At 34.1% G+C, this 16,636-nt stretch overlaps 1 protein-coding gene across 1 annotated transcript; it reads left to right on the top strand.

Annotated features, from left to right (window-relative positions):
• Nucleotides 1-8,019: 8,019 nt before the first annotated feature.
• On the top strand, nucleotides 8,020-16,219 carry LOC143607369 (AP-4 complex subunit mu-like). The gene is made up of 14 exons (XM_077082841.1): nucleotides 8,020-8,089; nucleotides 8,247-8,335; nucleotides 9,664-9,758; nucleotides 10,359-10,562; nucleotides 10,654-10,770; nucleotides 10,881-11,009; nucleotides 11,125-11,251; nucleotides 13,204-13,307; nucleotides 13,395-13,499; nucleotides 13,694-13,788; nucleotides 15,376-15,463; nucleotides 15,567-15,627; nucleotides 15,730-15,803; nucleotides 15,979-16,219. The coding sequence occupies exons 2-14, from the start codon at nucleotides 8,278-8,280 to the stop codon at nucleotides 16,075-16,077; spliced, it is 1,356 nt and encodes a 451-aa protein (XP_076938956.1). The 5' UTR covers nucleotides 8,020-8,089; nucleotides 8,247-8,277; the 3' UTR covers nucleotides 16,078-16,219.
• The last annotated feature ends 417 nt before the right edge of the window (nucleotides 16,220-16,636 follow it).

The raw sequence follows: 16,636 nt of genomic DNA, 5'->3' as shown, positions 1-16,636 counted from the left end.
TAATGCATTAAAAAGGTAAATATAATTCAAAAGTTTGAAAAGAGCCGAGCTTTTTGAGCTCGAGCTGAGCCGCTCTCAAGATACTTGCTTGGAACGAAAAAAAATCTCGAAACGAGTTGAGCTTTCCTAAGCTCCAACCTTGAATGAGAAATCCGTTTAGGCTTTGTCAAGTCTTTTGTATTTTTGAGTTTATTTATTTTGAATTTATATGTATTAATTTCACATTACAAAATTAAGCTTAATAAAGGTTTTCCTCATCATATATAAAAATATTTAAACACGTATATAAATTAATTAAATAAATAACAAATGATCCTAGCCCGAGGGTTTGGAAAAACAGCACAATAGTGGAGATCAGACTTTAGATAATGAGCTTAAAACGAGTTGAGCTCGAGCTATGGTAACTAACGTTGGGCGGAAACAAATAATTGTAAAGAGAAAGTAATTTCTTGAAGATGGACGACTTTTGTTAAATTTATGAGTGCCCAAACCATTACAAGAGGGCCCTCTCTCTCTCTATATATATATATATATATGTATGTATATATATGCACACACACGAAAACGTAATAAAAACATTAAATGAATAAATATCGAGCTAAATTACCGGTGACAACTAGAAAATGTGTATACTTATTTATGAAAAGTTTTAAATGTTGCGAATCTTTAACAAAAAGTCTAACCGAGCGAAATTAGAGGCTTAATCGAAAAAAATCGTGGGTTTGATAGTTAAGCCAGACCGCCTATAGAGTTTTCTACAAGGTTTGACTCGTCGAGACCTTCTGTTGATCAGTAATGGGCCGTGTAATTCCTCTGGTGGCCCAACGCCATCGTCTTGAGATTCGAGTTGAAATTAGTATTAGATTGGAGAACAAGTTCTCATCTAGAGGCTCGAAAGTGGTGATTGTGGCAGCAGATTAAAGCAACTGTTGACCAATTTAATTGTGATTAGATAGACTAACGCTAGACGCCAATTGAACACGATTCCATGTAGTTAATATGTCATTCAACTCGTTTTTTACTTACTGATCAAAAGTCCTAACTAATACGTCGCAAATTGAACTTGCGAACGCCATTTGATTTAAGGGTGGTGGAGATGTAAAAGAAGATTTCAATTTCTTTCAAATTGGTAAAATTGATGAGAAGTTGTGGCGGAGGTAGAGATGGAGTTGAGGTTAAGTTTGAGGTGATGATTGATGATTATGGTCGTGGTGTGGTTGTGGTTGTTTTACAATTTCAGAGAGAGGGGGGGGGGGGATGCAAACTACATGCTTGAAAATAACAGGGACACAGTTGGAACATCATAATAGAGCATAAAATCTTTTAAGAAGAGTTTTAGACCGAATGGCTCATAATAATACCCCCCTATTATATGAATAATCATTATTGTATTTAAAATAAAGCTATTATTATTAACGCATATACATACACGTAAACCTACACATGTACAAACACACATGCAAATACATATACGCACGCACATACAAACATGAATACACATGCGCACATATACATGTACATACATGCACATACGCACATGCAAATGCATAAATATACCCATACTTCCATGTATGTATACACACACACACACATTAAGGCCGTGGGTAATGGGGTGAAGGAAGGGGCACGGTCCAGGTGTCGGGTGAGGTGGCTCGCGAACACCACTACACCCATCAAGTGGTCAAGGGCACAGAGGAGTCCCGTGGCCGGGACCGTGGGGGCAAAACTTTTTAAAAAATAGTCGTTGGTGGCTTTAAATGTGATTTTTTTTTAATTCAAACCCACTATAAATAACTACCCATTTTATAAAAATAACATACCATTCTCACTACATTTCTCTCTAATAATTTAAAAACCTCTCTGAGTTTCTCAAATTTAAAACCATGTCGGGCTCGGGTTATGGTAATATCAACACACAACCGGAGCCGGCTAAACCCGCAGAATAATCCCAAAAAGGTAAGGAGATGAAAACCGGAGAAGCGGGATTGGTAAAGCTCGAAATAAAATTTAACGAATTGTCAAGCACCCTCCTCTCGATTGGTGAAGCTCGACATACAAAAAATCAGTTCAAGAGTTTGGCATTCTACCTAAAGACTTTAGCCACTTACCGCTATCCGACCAAGCGATAATGTAGGAAGAAAAAGATCTTATTCGGAAGAAATTGACAGAAAAAAAATAAAAACGCCATTTTTATGTATTTTAAATTTATGTTTTTATTTTACTTTTTATTTATGTTTAATGAAGTATTTTAATTTATAATTATGTGCATAACAAAAAATAAAAAATAAATAAAAAACTGGATCAAGATCCTAATCACCTGGACCACTACACCCTCTGGAGCTTGGTTGAGGGGCTTGATCCAGGGTCATGTCATCGCCTACGTGTCGGATTTTGATTGAATCACTTGGGGCTCAACCAAGCCCCATTACCCTTAGCCTAACACTCACATACTTTATATTTTTTATTATGTGCATATTATTAATATTAATAAATTCATAATATTGTCATCAACAACTATAAAGAGACAAAATTAATACTATTAAAAATCAATATAACCAACAACAACAATAATAATAATTTTTATATATAACAAAAGTTTGTAACTATCTGTTCCTTATTATTTGCGTGGAATAGTTCCTACGCAATTCCAACGAAATCTATTACTTGTATTTATTTTGTATATTATTAGTATTAATAAATTCATAATATTAGAGACAAAACTAATACTATTAAAAATCAACATAACGAACAACAATATAATAATAATTTATATATATAACAAAAGGTTGTAATTAACCGTTTCTTAAAATTGAGTTGGATAGTTCCTACGCAATTCCAACGAAATCTATTACTTATATTTTTTTTGTTTTCTTTGTTACGCAATTCTCACGAAAATGTTACATAAAAGCGTACAATTAATTTTTTTGTTGGAAATGTGTTGGAATATTTGCTACGCATTTCTAACACATTTTTTGTGTCACTACTTCCTTTTGCGTAAGAATTTCGTTGGAAAGTGTTGAAAATAGCGTTTGTAAGAAATGTGTTGGAGATTTTTGTAGGAAACATTACCTTTTTCTAGTATATATAGTTAAGACTTAAAGATAATAGCTTAAATATATACATGTCAAGAAAATTAATCATTCATATTTTGTTGGACAGTTTTAGCTAACATTATTTTCATTTAAATATGAGTTATATAATTAGTTATTTTCGGATTTGTTTTCAACTACGTGAGAACTTCACAATGATTCAAATCATGTCTATCATGTCTATATAAGATGAATGAAATATTAATTCTCAAACGTTTTGTAGTTGGAGCAATTAAAGTTGCGGATATTTAGAAGAAAAATATAAAATGAATCAAAGTATGTCAATTTGTCCCACATAGGTGGGAAACTTAAAATGATTTATAAGAAAGCGCATTCCTTAGATAAAGACACAACACAGGTATGGTTCCTAAAGAATTGCGCCTTAACTCGCACACGTGCACATGGCATTTTGATGGCGCATTTTACACTTTCGTGAGTTGCTTGAAAACCACCTTTGTATTTCTCAATGTTTACTTGACATCAATGAATAAAAGTAAATTACCTCTAGAAACTAGTGGTGGACAGTTGCAGTTCTTTCATTAATAATATGAGTTTCTTTTGTGAGAGAAAAAAGTGAACCTTTTGGTTTATTTTGAGATAATTGATCATAGAAAAATACTCACTAAGAAATCAACAAAAACGTGAACAAACTCTCTACTAGCTCCAACTTTCTTTTCCCCGCTAACTTCACCTTTTTCCACAAGTGCTAAGACACCATGAACCGTGTGTAACCATAAACGTGTTAGCCTTTTTTGGCGGTACATCCTACTTAGGTTGTTATATCCAGAGAGAAACGATTTCTCTTTGGGGGTGCTTGAAATATGTTTTAAGAAACCCATGTTTAACAAGAATCTTCATTCACAATCGTTAACGATTAGCTTGTTTGCTCTTGTAGCCAAGGGTACTACAACTCTACAAGAGGCACAGTTTAGGTCTTTATCAAGGACACTGGTTCAAATAACCTTTTTTACATAAAAAATGTAGCTTTATATATATTATTATTTGTTTTTATATGAGATATATTGTATTAAATTATTTCCTATGGATAATGTGAGTTTCAGTATTATTTTATTTTAATATTTTTATATATAACCTATTCTCGTACATAAATTTCATAGAAACACTTCATAAACAAAGAACAATGATAAAAAAAACCTTTAACATTTGTTGAGAAAACAATGTTAATTTTCTGTTAAATCCTTATAGTTTTTAGAAAGACCAACTAAATGTAACTTAAATTGTTATTTGTTTCTCAATGATAATTATATGTCACATACATATCCTTAAACATTTGGTTAATCATCTTAAGTCTAAGTCATATAAATCAAAGTGTTACAAGACATCAAATATGTGGTTGAAGAAATGGATCAAGATCACTAAATATATTGTGAATCAAGAGATGTAAAATATCAAATATAACATGCCACGATAAATACTTACAAGATAAATAATTTTTTGACCCAATTACAAATTTTGTCCTTTAAAATAAGACGAATTACGGTTCGTGTCCTTTTCTAAGTTTCCTTGCAGGCGGTGTACTTTAAACTTTTTTTTCCTACAAGTTTTGTCCTTTACGCTAACTGGGTTAGAAAAAGTCAGTTAAATCCCCTCACGTGAGGCGCATGTGAGGGCATTTTGGTCTTTTTGCCTACCCTGCAACAACTTCTTCTTCATTTACTAGTCAATCAATACAATAGATCTAGCTTTCTACCGGGTTTCCTAGAAACACAGCACGCATGCCCGACCCGGGTTTTCGTTGCTGAGCTTGCTGAGGTGTAGGCCAAGCCAACGACGGCGGAGCTACCGACCGGACATTCCCGCCGTCATGTCGGGCTTTCAGTAACATCATTTGCAAATACTGCTGTTTCACAATTTGTTGTCGTCTTAACTTCTGAAACTGATAAAATTAAACAGTTAATAATAATAATACTAATTATTGCAACTTGAAGCTGTTGATAATGGTGGTTAGCGTTGACAGCTTTATGTTGCTTTTGAGCTAAAGGGTTCTTGTTAAGGTTGTAGTAACGTGAAGCAGCTTCTTCGATCAACCTCATCCGAGCAACTTCTCCGGCAGCAGCGTAAAGAACATCCAACGACGGTTGGTTTAGCTTAGCTCCGGCCGCCGGAGACGGCGGCGACACACAATTAGGGCTTCCTCTGCTTGAACCGTTTTTACACCCACATAACGTCGACTGAGGCGAACCAGCCATAACCCTGGTCGCCTGTAAAACAAAACATAAACCGCAAATGCTTCTCAATCTAACCCAACTCTTAATCGAGTTTCAGTCTGCTCAACAACTGCAACTAATGCCATATGCATCAACCAACTCATATAATTGAACAAGACCGAATCGTAATTGTACCATAATCAAACCAAAGACAACAATGTCTTACTTGACCGATCGAGGCCTGGTCGGTTCGACAGCTGCAACGTAAGTTGCCAGGCCAAAAATCGAAATCCACCTCCCTACCATACCTCCGCAACCACCACACTACCGCCACCAAGGGTTTCGAAATTGAACCCGGCAACAGCACAGAAATGATTGATGGAAGCGAGAAAGAGGTTCGCATCTCAGGATCTCTCTTTTAATCGGATCGTACTTACGATCTAGGGCGTTTAAGAACTGGAACAATTTTTGTTTAGCCCTAATTTGGGAATTAGGGTTTGAGAGTGATGAGTGAAGTAATTAGTGAATTAGGGTTTTGTACAGAAACAGAAGCTTAAGATCTGCAAAATGAAGAAGAAGTTGTTGCAGGGTAGGCAAAAAGACCAAAATGCCCTCACATGCGTCTCACGTGAGGGGATTTAACTGACTTTTTCTAACCCAGTTAGCGTAAAGGACAAAACTTGTAGGAAAAAAAAGTTTAAAGTACACCGCCTGCAAGGAAACTTAGAAAAGGACACAAACCGTAATTCGTCTTATTTTAAAGGACAAAATTTGTAATTCTGTCTAATTTTTTTGACACAAAGTAATTTTTTTTTAAAAATCACGTAAGTATTGACTAACTAGAATATTACTTTAAAATAAATACGTTGAGTAAATCTTCCATGTGATCCTTTATTGAAGATTGCACAAAAATAGATTGAGTCGTAACAAAAAAGGAATACATGGTAATTAATTTTGTTATTACAAAAGAAAGTAACTAATTTAACTTTCATGTGAACTCTCTTATGAAGTGACCGGGTCAACACGACAATTGATCTAACTTGTGGATATAATGAAACTCTGAAGTTAAGGAAAATAAGCATAAAAGACTTGTCCTAACGACTGACCAAGCGTCCATGGTCGCTTGGACTAATTGTGGAAGCAACCGTCGAGCCATCAGTCTTCCACCCTTGTTATTTGTATTTTGGCCTACCCTTGTTATTTGTATTTTGGCCTATAGAGCGAGCCTTGTACATCATTTATCTTCACCCCTTTTGCTCTAACTAATAGACACACACATTTAAATCATCCCTCTCTTGATTCCATCATTTTTCAAGCATCTAATTGAAGAAGAAATTAAATACTAAAAAACAAAAAGAAGAATAACTTCTACAACATTACTTATTCATTATTGTATAACTGCGAGGACATCACTAGTGTTATTCTAATGATTTGTTAGTGTGCTATTCATCGTTTGTTGATGATTTGTAAGAACACTATCATGACATAGTGAATGATTGAAGAGTTGTAAATATATATAATCTTGATATAACGTCTTAAGAAGATGATCACTACCTTTACCTGGTGAAACGTTATATTGCTGATCTCTACCATTTAGGGAAATGTTTAGCAAAACAATTCTCGATTGGAGAATCTTGGAGATAACATATAGTAGTTTAGTGAACATCTAGTTAAATCCTGTATGAATCAGTTTTGTCATCTCTAACCCTTAAACTCTTTATTTATTAAATGTCGCATCTAGGTTTGTAAAAGGAGTTTAACAAACAAGATAACATTTTCATTAAGCTAAAAATTAAGAAAACTTATTCACCCTCTCTAATTTTCTATAATAAAATACAATCATCCGTAAATTAGTGTTGATTAGCGAGGGAGACAAGATGAACTAGTTTCATCTTGACCTCGAGCTTGAACTTAAATGAGTCGGTTTGACCCCAGTTGTTTATTTGCAACAAAGTGATATTCGAGTTTGAGATTTGGTTGTAAATAGATGATAACTATATAATAATTATAAAATTTGGTGCCGCTTGGCCATCTATTCGTCCAAGTGGCACCACACAGTTGGTCACACCAACTTTTATGATTTTGTATCATTTAGTTCCGATATCGTAACGAACATAACCGAATTCACGTCGACAACGTTCGGGTTTTACCAGCGCCCAAGTTTTACCGATTCACCGTCGCAACGCTCAGAATTGACAACACTTAATTTTACCAACGCCGAGGTTTTATTGATTTTTTCTTTAGTTCTGGTATTGTAACGAACCTATCCAAAGCTGACCGAATTCGCGTTGACTTACCGCTGCAACGCGCGGCACCGACAATGTTCGGGTTTTACCTACTCACCAGCACAACACCAGGGGCTGCAACACACGGGTTTAACTGACCGGATAACATGGTTTTAAATATTTAGATTTTTATATGTTAATTTGACGAATTTATATATTTTGGATTTTAACGATTGAGTTTTATCGACGTTGGTTATACCGTAATTGAAATTGACCGAATTCGCGCCGACTCGCCAACGTAACGCTCGGGTTTTCCAAACGAATAAACGTCGTTTTAAATATTTTGTTTATTTTATATATTAATTTGACGAATTTATCTTTCTGTGTTTTAACGATTGGATTTTATCAACGTTGTTTATAGAGTAACGAACATAACTGATATTAATCGAATCCGGTAAAGTTAAAATTCTAGTTATTTTATATTTTTACATGAATTAAAATCGAAGTTTTATTATTGTAGCAAGTGTTAAAAAGAGATATATACACTGGTCGCCACGATACATATCGTCGATGTGAAAGTCTCTGCTGAACCTTGCGACTTGTTACGGTATGTTCACCAGATCTCATCATTTTCCGTTACAAATTGTTATTACTTCATCAATTCCACTTTAATTGATAACTGCATCACCAGATATTCATTCAAATCACACTTTATTTAATAATAATATTAATAATAATCGAAGCTTATATTCAATTTGTTCCAGAAATAGTTGAATCGGAAGGAGACTTGTAGCTATGATCTCGCAGTTCTTCGTCTTGTCGCAGAGAGGCGATAACATCGTGTTTCGTGATTGTGAGTCTCTCTTGCTATCAATTCATCAGTTTCTGTTAGATTTGAGATTGAATTAGGGCTTAATTGTTCGTATTTACTCGTAATTGCTTCCGGTTTACATGTTATTAGTTTCTAGGTTATGAGATGATGCATTTCAAGGCATTTAATTAGTTGTCATTAGCACATTTAGTAACATAATAGGCATACATAAGAAAATACATTGATTCAAGAGTTGATAGTGTATAACTTGATACTATCTGTTTATGAAATCCGGACATGGTGGCGGATCCGGGATTGTTCGTCAGCATGGGCAAAAATCGAGTCACGCCTGAACGGGACAGATAAAAAGAATTACGTTAAATCATAGCAGAAGTTTTCAAACTTTAGGCTTTTAATTGTGTACCTTTATAATATTTTTATGACACATGTAGGAGGGAATGGATAGTTTTTGCCATGCTGGTCGATAGTCAAATAAAGTAAAAAAAAAAAGAAAGAAAGATGTAGTTTGGATATTGGTCCTAAGCAGTTAATGTGGAAAAATATCGGATATCGGTCAAGTACCGATATCTGAGATATTGGTTATTGCGGTGAGATTAGTGGGATATCGGTAATTTTAATATCATGTAAAATTTATGTATATAGCAATTTAACACTAATAATTCATTATACTCTCCTACCATTAACAAGTTAATCTTTTGCAACTTACAAAACACTAAAAATCATAGCAAGTAGGAACTGATTAAGACTTTAAACGCTAACATTGAACACTGAAAATTGATAATTAAGACTTAAAACACTAATACCGGGAATATCGGTGATATATCCGTCAAATATTAGTCAATATCGCCGATAGTATCGGTACTACTATTCTGACCAATATTTTACCAAGGGATTGATGAGCGATATATCGGTGATATATCCGATATATCGGTGATATATCGGCAATATCGACTGCATAGTAACCGATATATCGGCAATATCGACTGCATAGTATTGGTCAATAGGAAAAATGCATCAACTACAAATATGAATTGAAGCTCCGATTTGGTCAATATGAATTAATTTTAATCATTTATCGACTTCATTTTACACTACTGGGCTTAATCTCAACCCTTACTTAGCAGTGTATTTGCTTCTTGACTGGACTTGTGAATTTGAAGGAGCATCTTGATTGGGCATATTCATACATTATACACACAAATTCAGTTTTTTCATTTATTGTAGCTTACATACATGGGATTTTCAATCCAGAGATGATAGTTTGATTAGCTATTTGGCTAATGATCATTTATGCATATTCACCTGTTTTTAAATATAATATTTTCTATGGTTATTTTTCACATATGCAGACCGTGGTGATGTTCAAAAAGGAAGTGCAGAGATATTTTTTCGTAAAGTAAAGTTCTGGAAAGAGGACGGGGAAACCGAGGCTCCACCTGTCTTTGTAGGTACCTTTTGACATGTTATCTGATTATATGTTTGTGTTAAAACACGTCTTCATGTCATATTTGATGGTTAAGCTAGCTGTGTTATCTTAAATCGTCTTTAAGAAGCTATTTATTGTTGAAGTTAATCTTGAAACGAGTTAAAAGAGAAAGTTTTAGGGGCCATGTGAAAGAGTTAGATTAATTAGTATTTAATTAATAGTTTGAATGTTTAAAGTTATCGGTTAGTAAGTTTCTTTATTTGCCTTTTTACCTTATTAGTTTGAAAGTCTAGAAAGTAGGAGTCTGTGCCATGATATGTTTAGGAAGTTAATTGGCATAAATAAATGGTTGGGGGGTATGTAATTAGTGTGTCAAGAAATATATTAAGCGAAAACAGTCAATCTGGTTGAGATGAAACTCGTGATCTTGTGCCTGATATCCAACATTTATGCATTATCTGTATCTCTTACTGATGTACTTATCATGAAATCATCTCCATTTGTTTATTGCTTTCACCTTTTTTTAACTTGATTTGAGCCTGAAATTAGATTTAATATGACTGTTTATGTTAATGTGATGATTTTATATGATGTGATGTACTTGTTTTGTTATTATAGAATGTGGATGGTGTCAACTACTTTCATGTAAAGGTGGTTGGATTACTGTTTGTTGCAACCACTAGAGCAAATGTATCACCTTCTCTTGTATTGGAGCTTCTACAAAGAATAGCACGTGTTACCAAAGATTACCTTGGCATTCTCAATGAAGATTCCATAAGAAAAAACTTTGTGCTTGTGTATGAATTACTTGATGAAGTTATTGTAAGTCTTTTCATCCATTTGACACTGTTAGCTGTATAAAAGCTGATTGTAATGTCTGATTGTTAAAAGTTTTAACAACTTTTGAACACAGGATTTTGGTTATGTGCAAACAACATCGACTGAAGTTCTAAAGTCATGTGTATTCAATGAGCCAATCATGATTGATGCAGCACATATGCCACCTCTTGGTCCAGCTGCCCTATTTATGGTATAACCAATCAAATACTTTATCATTAGTAAATATATTTTCTTTTCAATCTAAGTTACCTGAATTTGATTATCTTATAACTTGCAAGTTGCAATCTTTTGTGAATGCAGCAAGGAAACAAAAGAATGCCAGGGACAGCTGTCACAAAATCAGTTGTAGCTAATGAACCTGGTGGCAGGAGGAGGGAGGAAATTTTTGTGGATATAATTGAAAAAATAAGTCTCACATTCAGCTCTAGTGTGAGTATTTTTTGTTTTGTTATAGTTATTTTATAACACAGATTATGCTCTTTTATGAAATAAGAACATGCTGTATTACTATATTATATTTGTAACTTCTTTCTGATCTCAACAGGGATATATACTAACTTCTGAGATAGATGGCACTATTCAAATGAAGAGTTATCTTACTGGGAATCCAGAAATCCGATTAGCTCTCAATGATGACCTGAATATAGGAAGAGGTGGCAGATCGGTATATGGTATACTATACTATCCAATCAGTTTATTCGTTCATCCAGTTATTGAGTATATATTTTTAGCCGTTTTAGTTTACTTGATATACTAGTTATCATACTGCATTAGTGGTATAGGTGACAGTTTCAACCCATTTATATAGAAAATGCCGTGTTGTGTTGTATTTTGTTGGCAATGGGGCAAAACTGTTGGGTATGATAAAGAAAAAATAGTTAAACTGAAACGTGCCTCAAATGGGTTGAGTAGGTGAAATGAGTCAAAAGTCACCTTAGGTGTCTACAAATGCATACAGTTTCCTAAGCTGTTTTCGCCGAACACAATAAGTAATTATAGTAGAATAGTTTTTTATGCGCAATCGGATCAAAGCAAAACCACAAAGATGTGGTGAACTGCAACGACTCTTTTCTTGTTTATTGATATGAAAATTAAGTCTGCAAAATTACAGAGACCTAACACCTATATATAATGGAAAAACTTGGAGGCTAAGCTATCCGACCAAAATAAATCATCTAGCAATAAAGACTCAATGTTCTGACCTAAAATAAGATAAACTAAAATAGAACTCCAGAAATAAACCAACATTCTTCCCCTTAGTTCTGACATTGGAACTGTCTTGACATCAAAGCAATGTCGGGTCATCCTGTTGAGCCATTTTTGGTTTCTGGTTCATGCATTTATACACAAAGTGACCATAATCTCCACGTTGATAACATTTTATACATGAGTTGTCTCGTCTTTTCATTAGTTCTTGTTGGTTAGTGTTTGAACCAGGTCGACCCTCACAGGCCACAACCTCTTGCCATTTCACCAACTCGACCTCTACTGCCCCAGTTAATCCATCCACGACCTTCACGGCCTTGGTGGCGATAATCATCATTATTTCTTGGTTTACATTGTTCACCGTCACATGTAATGTTAACTTACCTTGTGTATCTTTGTTTGTGTCTCTGGGTTTTACCCGCTCCTCATAAGCTTTAACTGGCTAACTGCCTCTTTAAATAGCATGTTTTCATTCTCTGAACTTCATTGAAGCCACAATTGATAGATATTTTTCCAGCATTGAATTTTTAAGAACTTTCTTACTAGCACCTCATCATCAAGTGTTGATCCAAGGTTTTTGTATCTCAATCATAACCCACTTAACTTAATCATTGATGGTTTCTGACTCCATCTTTATCAGCTCAAACATGTTTGTAAGTGTTTACAAACAAACCTTTTGAATGCTCTATGAAAACGGAGTGCATCTCACACGTCATTTGGGTCTGTGCACTTTGCAACTTGAAGAACATCTTTGGGTATTAACTGATGGATCACGGCTTATGCCATGAACTTCTTTCTTTCTTCTACCACGTCTCGTGTCTCTTGTCACGTGGTCTATGGCCTCTCGCAGACCATGAGCGGCTAGGATGGTCTCCATCATGATCAACTGAACAGTATAGTTAGTCGATGTTAGCTTCGGGCATTGCAATGTCACAGGTCGTGGTCTCTCACCGATCTTAGATCGCTTCACACGATCCTTTTTTTCTTTTCACCCGTGCTTGATCACTTCACACAATCAGTTTTCACAGCTTCTTCCATAACGTTTGAACCAATCAAAGCATGAACACAAAGATTTTCACAACTCATTTCTTGTTTATTGACATGAAAATTAACTCTGCAGAATTACTATTTCTAATGGAAAAACTTGGAAGCTAATCTATCTAACCAAAATAAAATTTATGGCAATAAGGAAACGGTATAAAGACTCAGTATCCTAACCTAAATTGAGATAAACTAAAATAGAGCCCCAGAAATAAAAATCCAAAATAAACCAACAAATTTCTGTTTTCACTCGTTACCAATCTGCCCATCCACCCATTTAGCCACTTTTAGTAGCTAGTAATACTGACATATGAAGTTAAGAATTTGTCAACGAGTATCTGCTTTCAGAAGATCATTAATATGCTTTGTTCAACAGACTATGGTGGTTCTAGTGGATCAGGAGCTGTTATACTAGATGATTGCAATTTCCATGAATCGGTGCATCTTGATAGTTTTGATGTGGATAGAACTTTGGCACTTGTAAGTAACATAATTAAGTTTTAGCTTTTATATACGACACATACCCTGTGTTTTTTGATTGAATATAATTTTGCTCGTGTTTTCCAGGTTCCCCCTGATGGTGAATTCCCTGTTATGAATTATCGCATGACCCAGGAATTTAAGCCACCTTTCCGTATTAACACCCTGATTGAAGAAGCAGGATCTCTTAAGGTAGATCTCTCCTCATTGAAATTGGCTTCGGGTCAAAACGGGTCTACTGGCCCATACTGGGTTGGTACTTGGTAGTTTTATGGATGACATCTTTTAGTGGTGTTTTTCATGTTGTAGTTATGTATGTTATTAGCATATTAGTGTCTACCAAGTATAGTACACTAATGATATCATATGTGTATTTTTTTTTGAAGGCTGAGGTGATGCTGAAAGTACGTGCTGAATTCCCTCAAAATATAACTGCAAATACAGTTGTAGTTCAGATGCCAGTGCCAAAATATACATCCAGGTACATGTCATTTAGCTTCAGAAGTCCTTTTATCATCTTAAATAAAAATATGTTTCTAAAGATAGTGGATAGGCTTGCATTTGTTCGTTTAACTTTAACCGAACAAACGATCAAACATAAACAGGGCTTTATTGTTCATGTTCGTTTATTAAGAAAATGAGTTTGTTCGTGTTCATGTTCGTTTGGGTTCATTTGCTAGTAGCATAAACGAAAGGTTCACGAATGTAAAAGAATAAACATAATTGAACACAGAGAACAAACATAACCAAGTGAACACTAGTTAAAAGTAAACGTGAGTTTTTTAAACTTTGAGTTGTTTAGTTATTTTGAATAGTATTTTAAATATTTAAAATTTAATTATCGTCACAATTATCTAAACAAAAATTTAGCTGAAAATATCTATCATATGACTTTTTATTTTTTCTCAATCGCACGGCTGAAATATCTTAATGTAAATCAGACACTAAAATTTCATATAATATATCCGATATACACAGTTTAAATTTTGTATTAATAATCAATACAACATCGTATCAAACAGTTTGGTCAAATGTTCTATTTATTTATTTTTCTTTCTTTTCCCTTTACCAATTTTAGGTTATTCCAGTAATGCACAACGAACTTAATTTAGCCACAAATATTTTACAACCATCATAATTATATTAAACGTATTCTTTTCTGTTGAAGTAGTAACCTTACTCCCTAACGAGTCAATTCATTCATATGATAATCATATTGTTTTCTCTGTATTTCTTGTTTTGTTCTGCTAATAGGCTAGTTTTCACATTTTGATAAATACTTAACTAAACTAGACTAAATTGTAAGAGGCAATGTATAAATTTCGTATAACGACACTAAATTGTAATTAGTTATTAGCCTAAATATTTTTAATAGTTATCATAACGAACAAACTTAAACAAACATAAATGAACGTAAATGGACGAACGTAAACGAGCATAGATGAATGAACTTTCACGAACATAAATGAAGGAACAAGGCATGTGTTCATGCTCGTTCGTTTAACTAAATGAGCAAAACAATTTTTCATGTCCATTTGTTTATTAAGTTAACGAACGGTTAACTGAACATTTGTTTTGTTTACAAGCCTAATAATGGATAGTTGTGTTACACACACCGGCAATTACGTCATCTGTTTGTAAATTTGTTGTCTCACATTAGTTTAATGAAAAAGAAAACAAATTCATTTGTACACCTTTCATTGTAAAAAACTATCATACTTTCCTTTATTCGCCAAAGTCAATCGGCCCAGCTTAAATTTTCTTATTTGATTTTCTTTAAGATATATAAAATATTATCACATGCAATTTATTAGGTATCTATTGACTATTGAGTTTGAAATCTTCGTAGGGAATACATAATGTGGTTTTAAATTTTAAGCTAAAGCACAAGTTTATAACTTGTTCCAGGGTTTTGTAGTTTGTGGTGCAAGAAAACACATATTTTTGGCTATGATCATTTCGTAGTTTTTGGTTTGATGTTTATAAAGTATTGTTTATGATAAATATATATTTTGATTCTGATATATATGCTATATTTTCCTAATGCAATTTTGTTGGAGTTTTATAGGGTTAGTTTTGAGTTGGAATCCGGAGCAGTTGGACAAGTGACTGATTTCAAGGAACCGAATAAGAAAATCGAGTGGACGTTAAAAAAGGTTATTTCTTGTTAAGTTCTAACTTTCCACAAATTAACCTACAATTTCACCTTTTAATTATTACAAATTTTCATATAGTTTTTAATATCACAATTCTTTCCAGATTGTTGGTGGATCTGAACATACACTGCGTGCCAAATTAACATTCGCACATGAATCGCATGGTATGCTTTCTAGGATTAACATCAAAAACTTTTAAATAATAACAATTTCTTCATAGTTGATGTGTCAAATGTTCTAACTTTCACTATACCGATGGATCACAGGCATTATAACAAAAGAAGCTGGACCTGTCAGCATGACTTTCACTATACCGATGTACAATTGCTCAAGACTCCAGGTAAGAATAACTGTTTTTGAGAGAAAATGCCAACACTCATTGCACAAAATTCTGATCCATTACTTAATGGCCCATATCATAATCCATTAGTTAGTTAATGGGCCATATCATGATCCACTTAGTTGTATCAACGGTCAAATACTGATTCTTCAGACATGATATGATTTTCTTGTAGGTGAAATACTTGCAGATCGCTAAGAAGTCCAAAACTTATAATCCGTATCGTTGGGTTAGATATGTCACACAAGCAAATTCATATGTTGCGCGTATATGAGGTTTGAATTTTGGTTGTAATATCTTGTTTCTCTTCATAGTTATGTACTTATGTGTTTCATTTGTAAGACACGCATAACTTCATCTTGTTTGTGTGACGGTAGATCTTTTCAATGTTGTCGAACCATGAATTTTGTGACCGAAGTTGCCCATGACCCATGAGATGGTATGGTGTTATATTATGAACATTCAGTTTATACACAATCATTATCTTATATACCGTGTGGTAGTAATTAAAAATTGAAATCGGACCATTCATTTAACCTGGCGTAGCCGATTATAAAACCCGGACCGGTTACTCCAAGACCGAGGACTTTGAAACGTGAAAGAGTGGGTTGTTTGACTAACACTAATGGTCCTAACGGCGATTCCCACTATCTACAAAGTATAAAAAAACGTGTCTATCGTCGAGTGCTATTAATAGAGGAACGAAGTGTTGGTTTTGGTGGTTGCTTTCACTTCGTGGGACGACTCATTATTGTGCCACACTATAAGCACTACACCATTTAAATGGTATTATAGCTATTCAATATGGAAGCAATCATTGTATTTCTTAAAGT

Source organism: Bidens hawaiensis, unplaced genomic scaffold (assembly GCF_021521415.1).
Source record: "Bidens hawaiensis isolate Kalapana, Puna unplaced genomic scaffold, B.hawaiensis_p1.1 tig00002123_1, whole genome shotgun sequence".
NCBI classification, from domain to species: Eukaryota; Viridiplantae; Streptophyta; class Magnoliopsida; order Asterales; family Asteraceae; genus Bidens; species Bidens hawaiensis.
The sequence above is the reverse complement of the archived record's forward strand: the minus strand, read 5'-3'. Positions and strand labels throughout refer to the sequence as shown.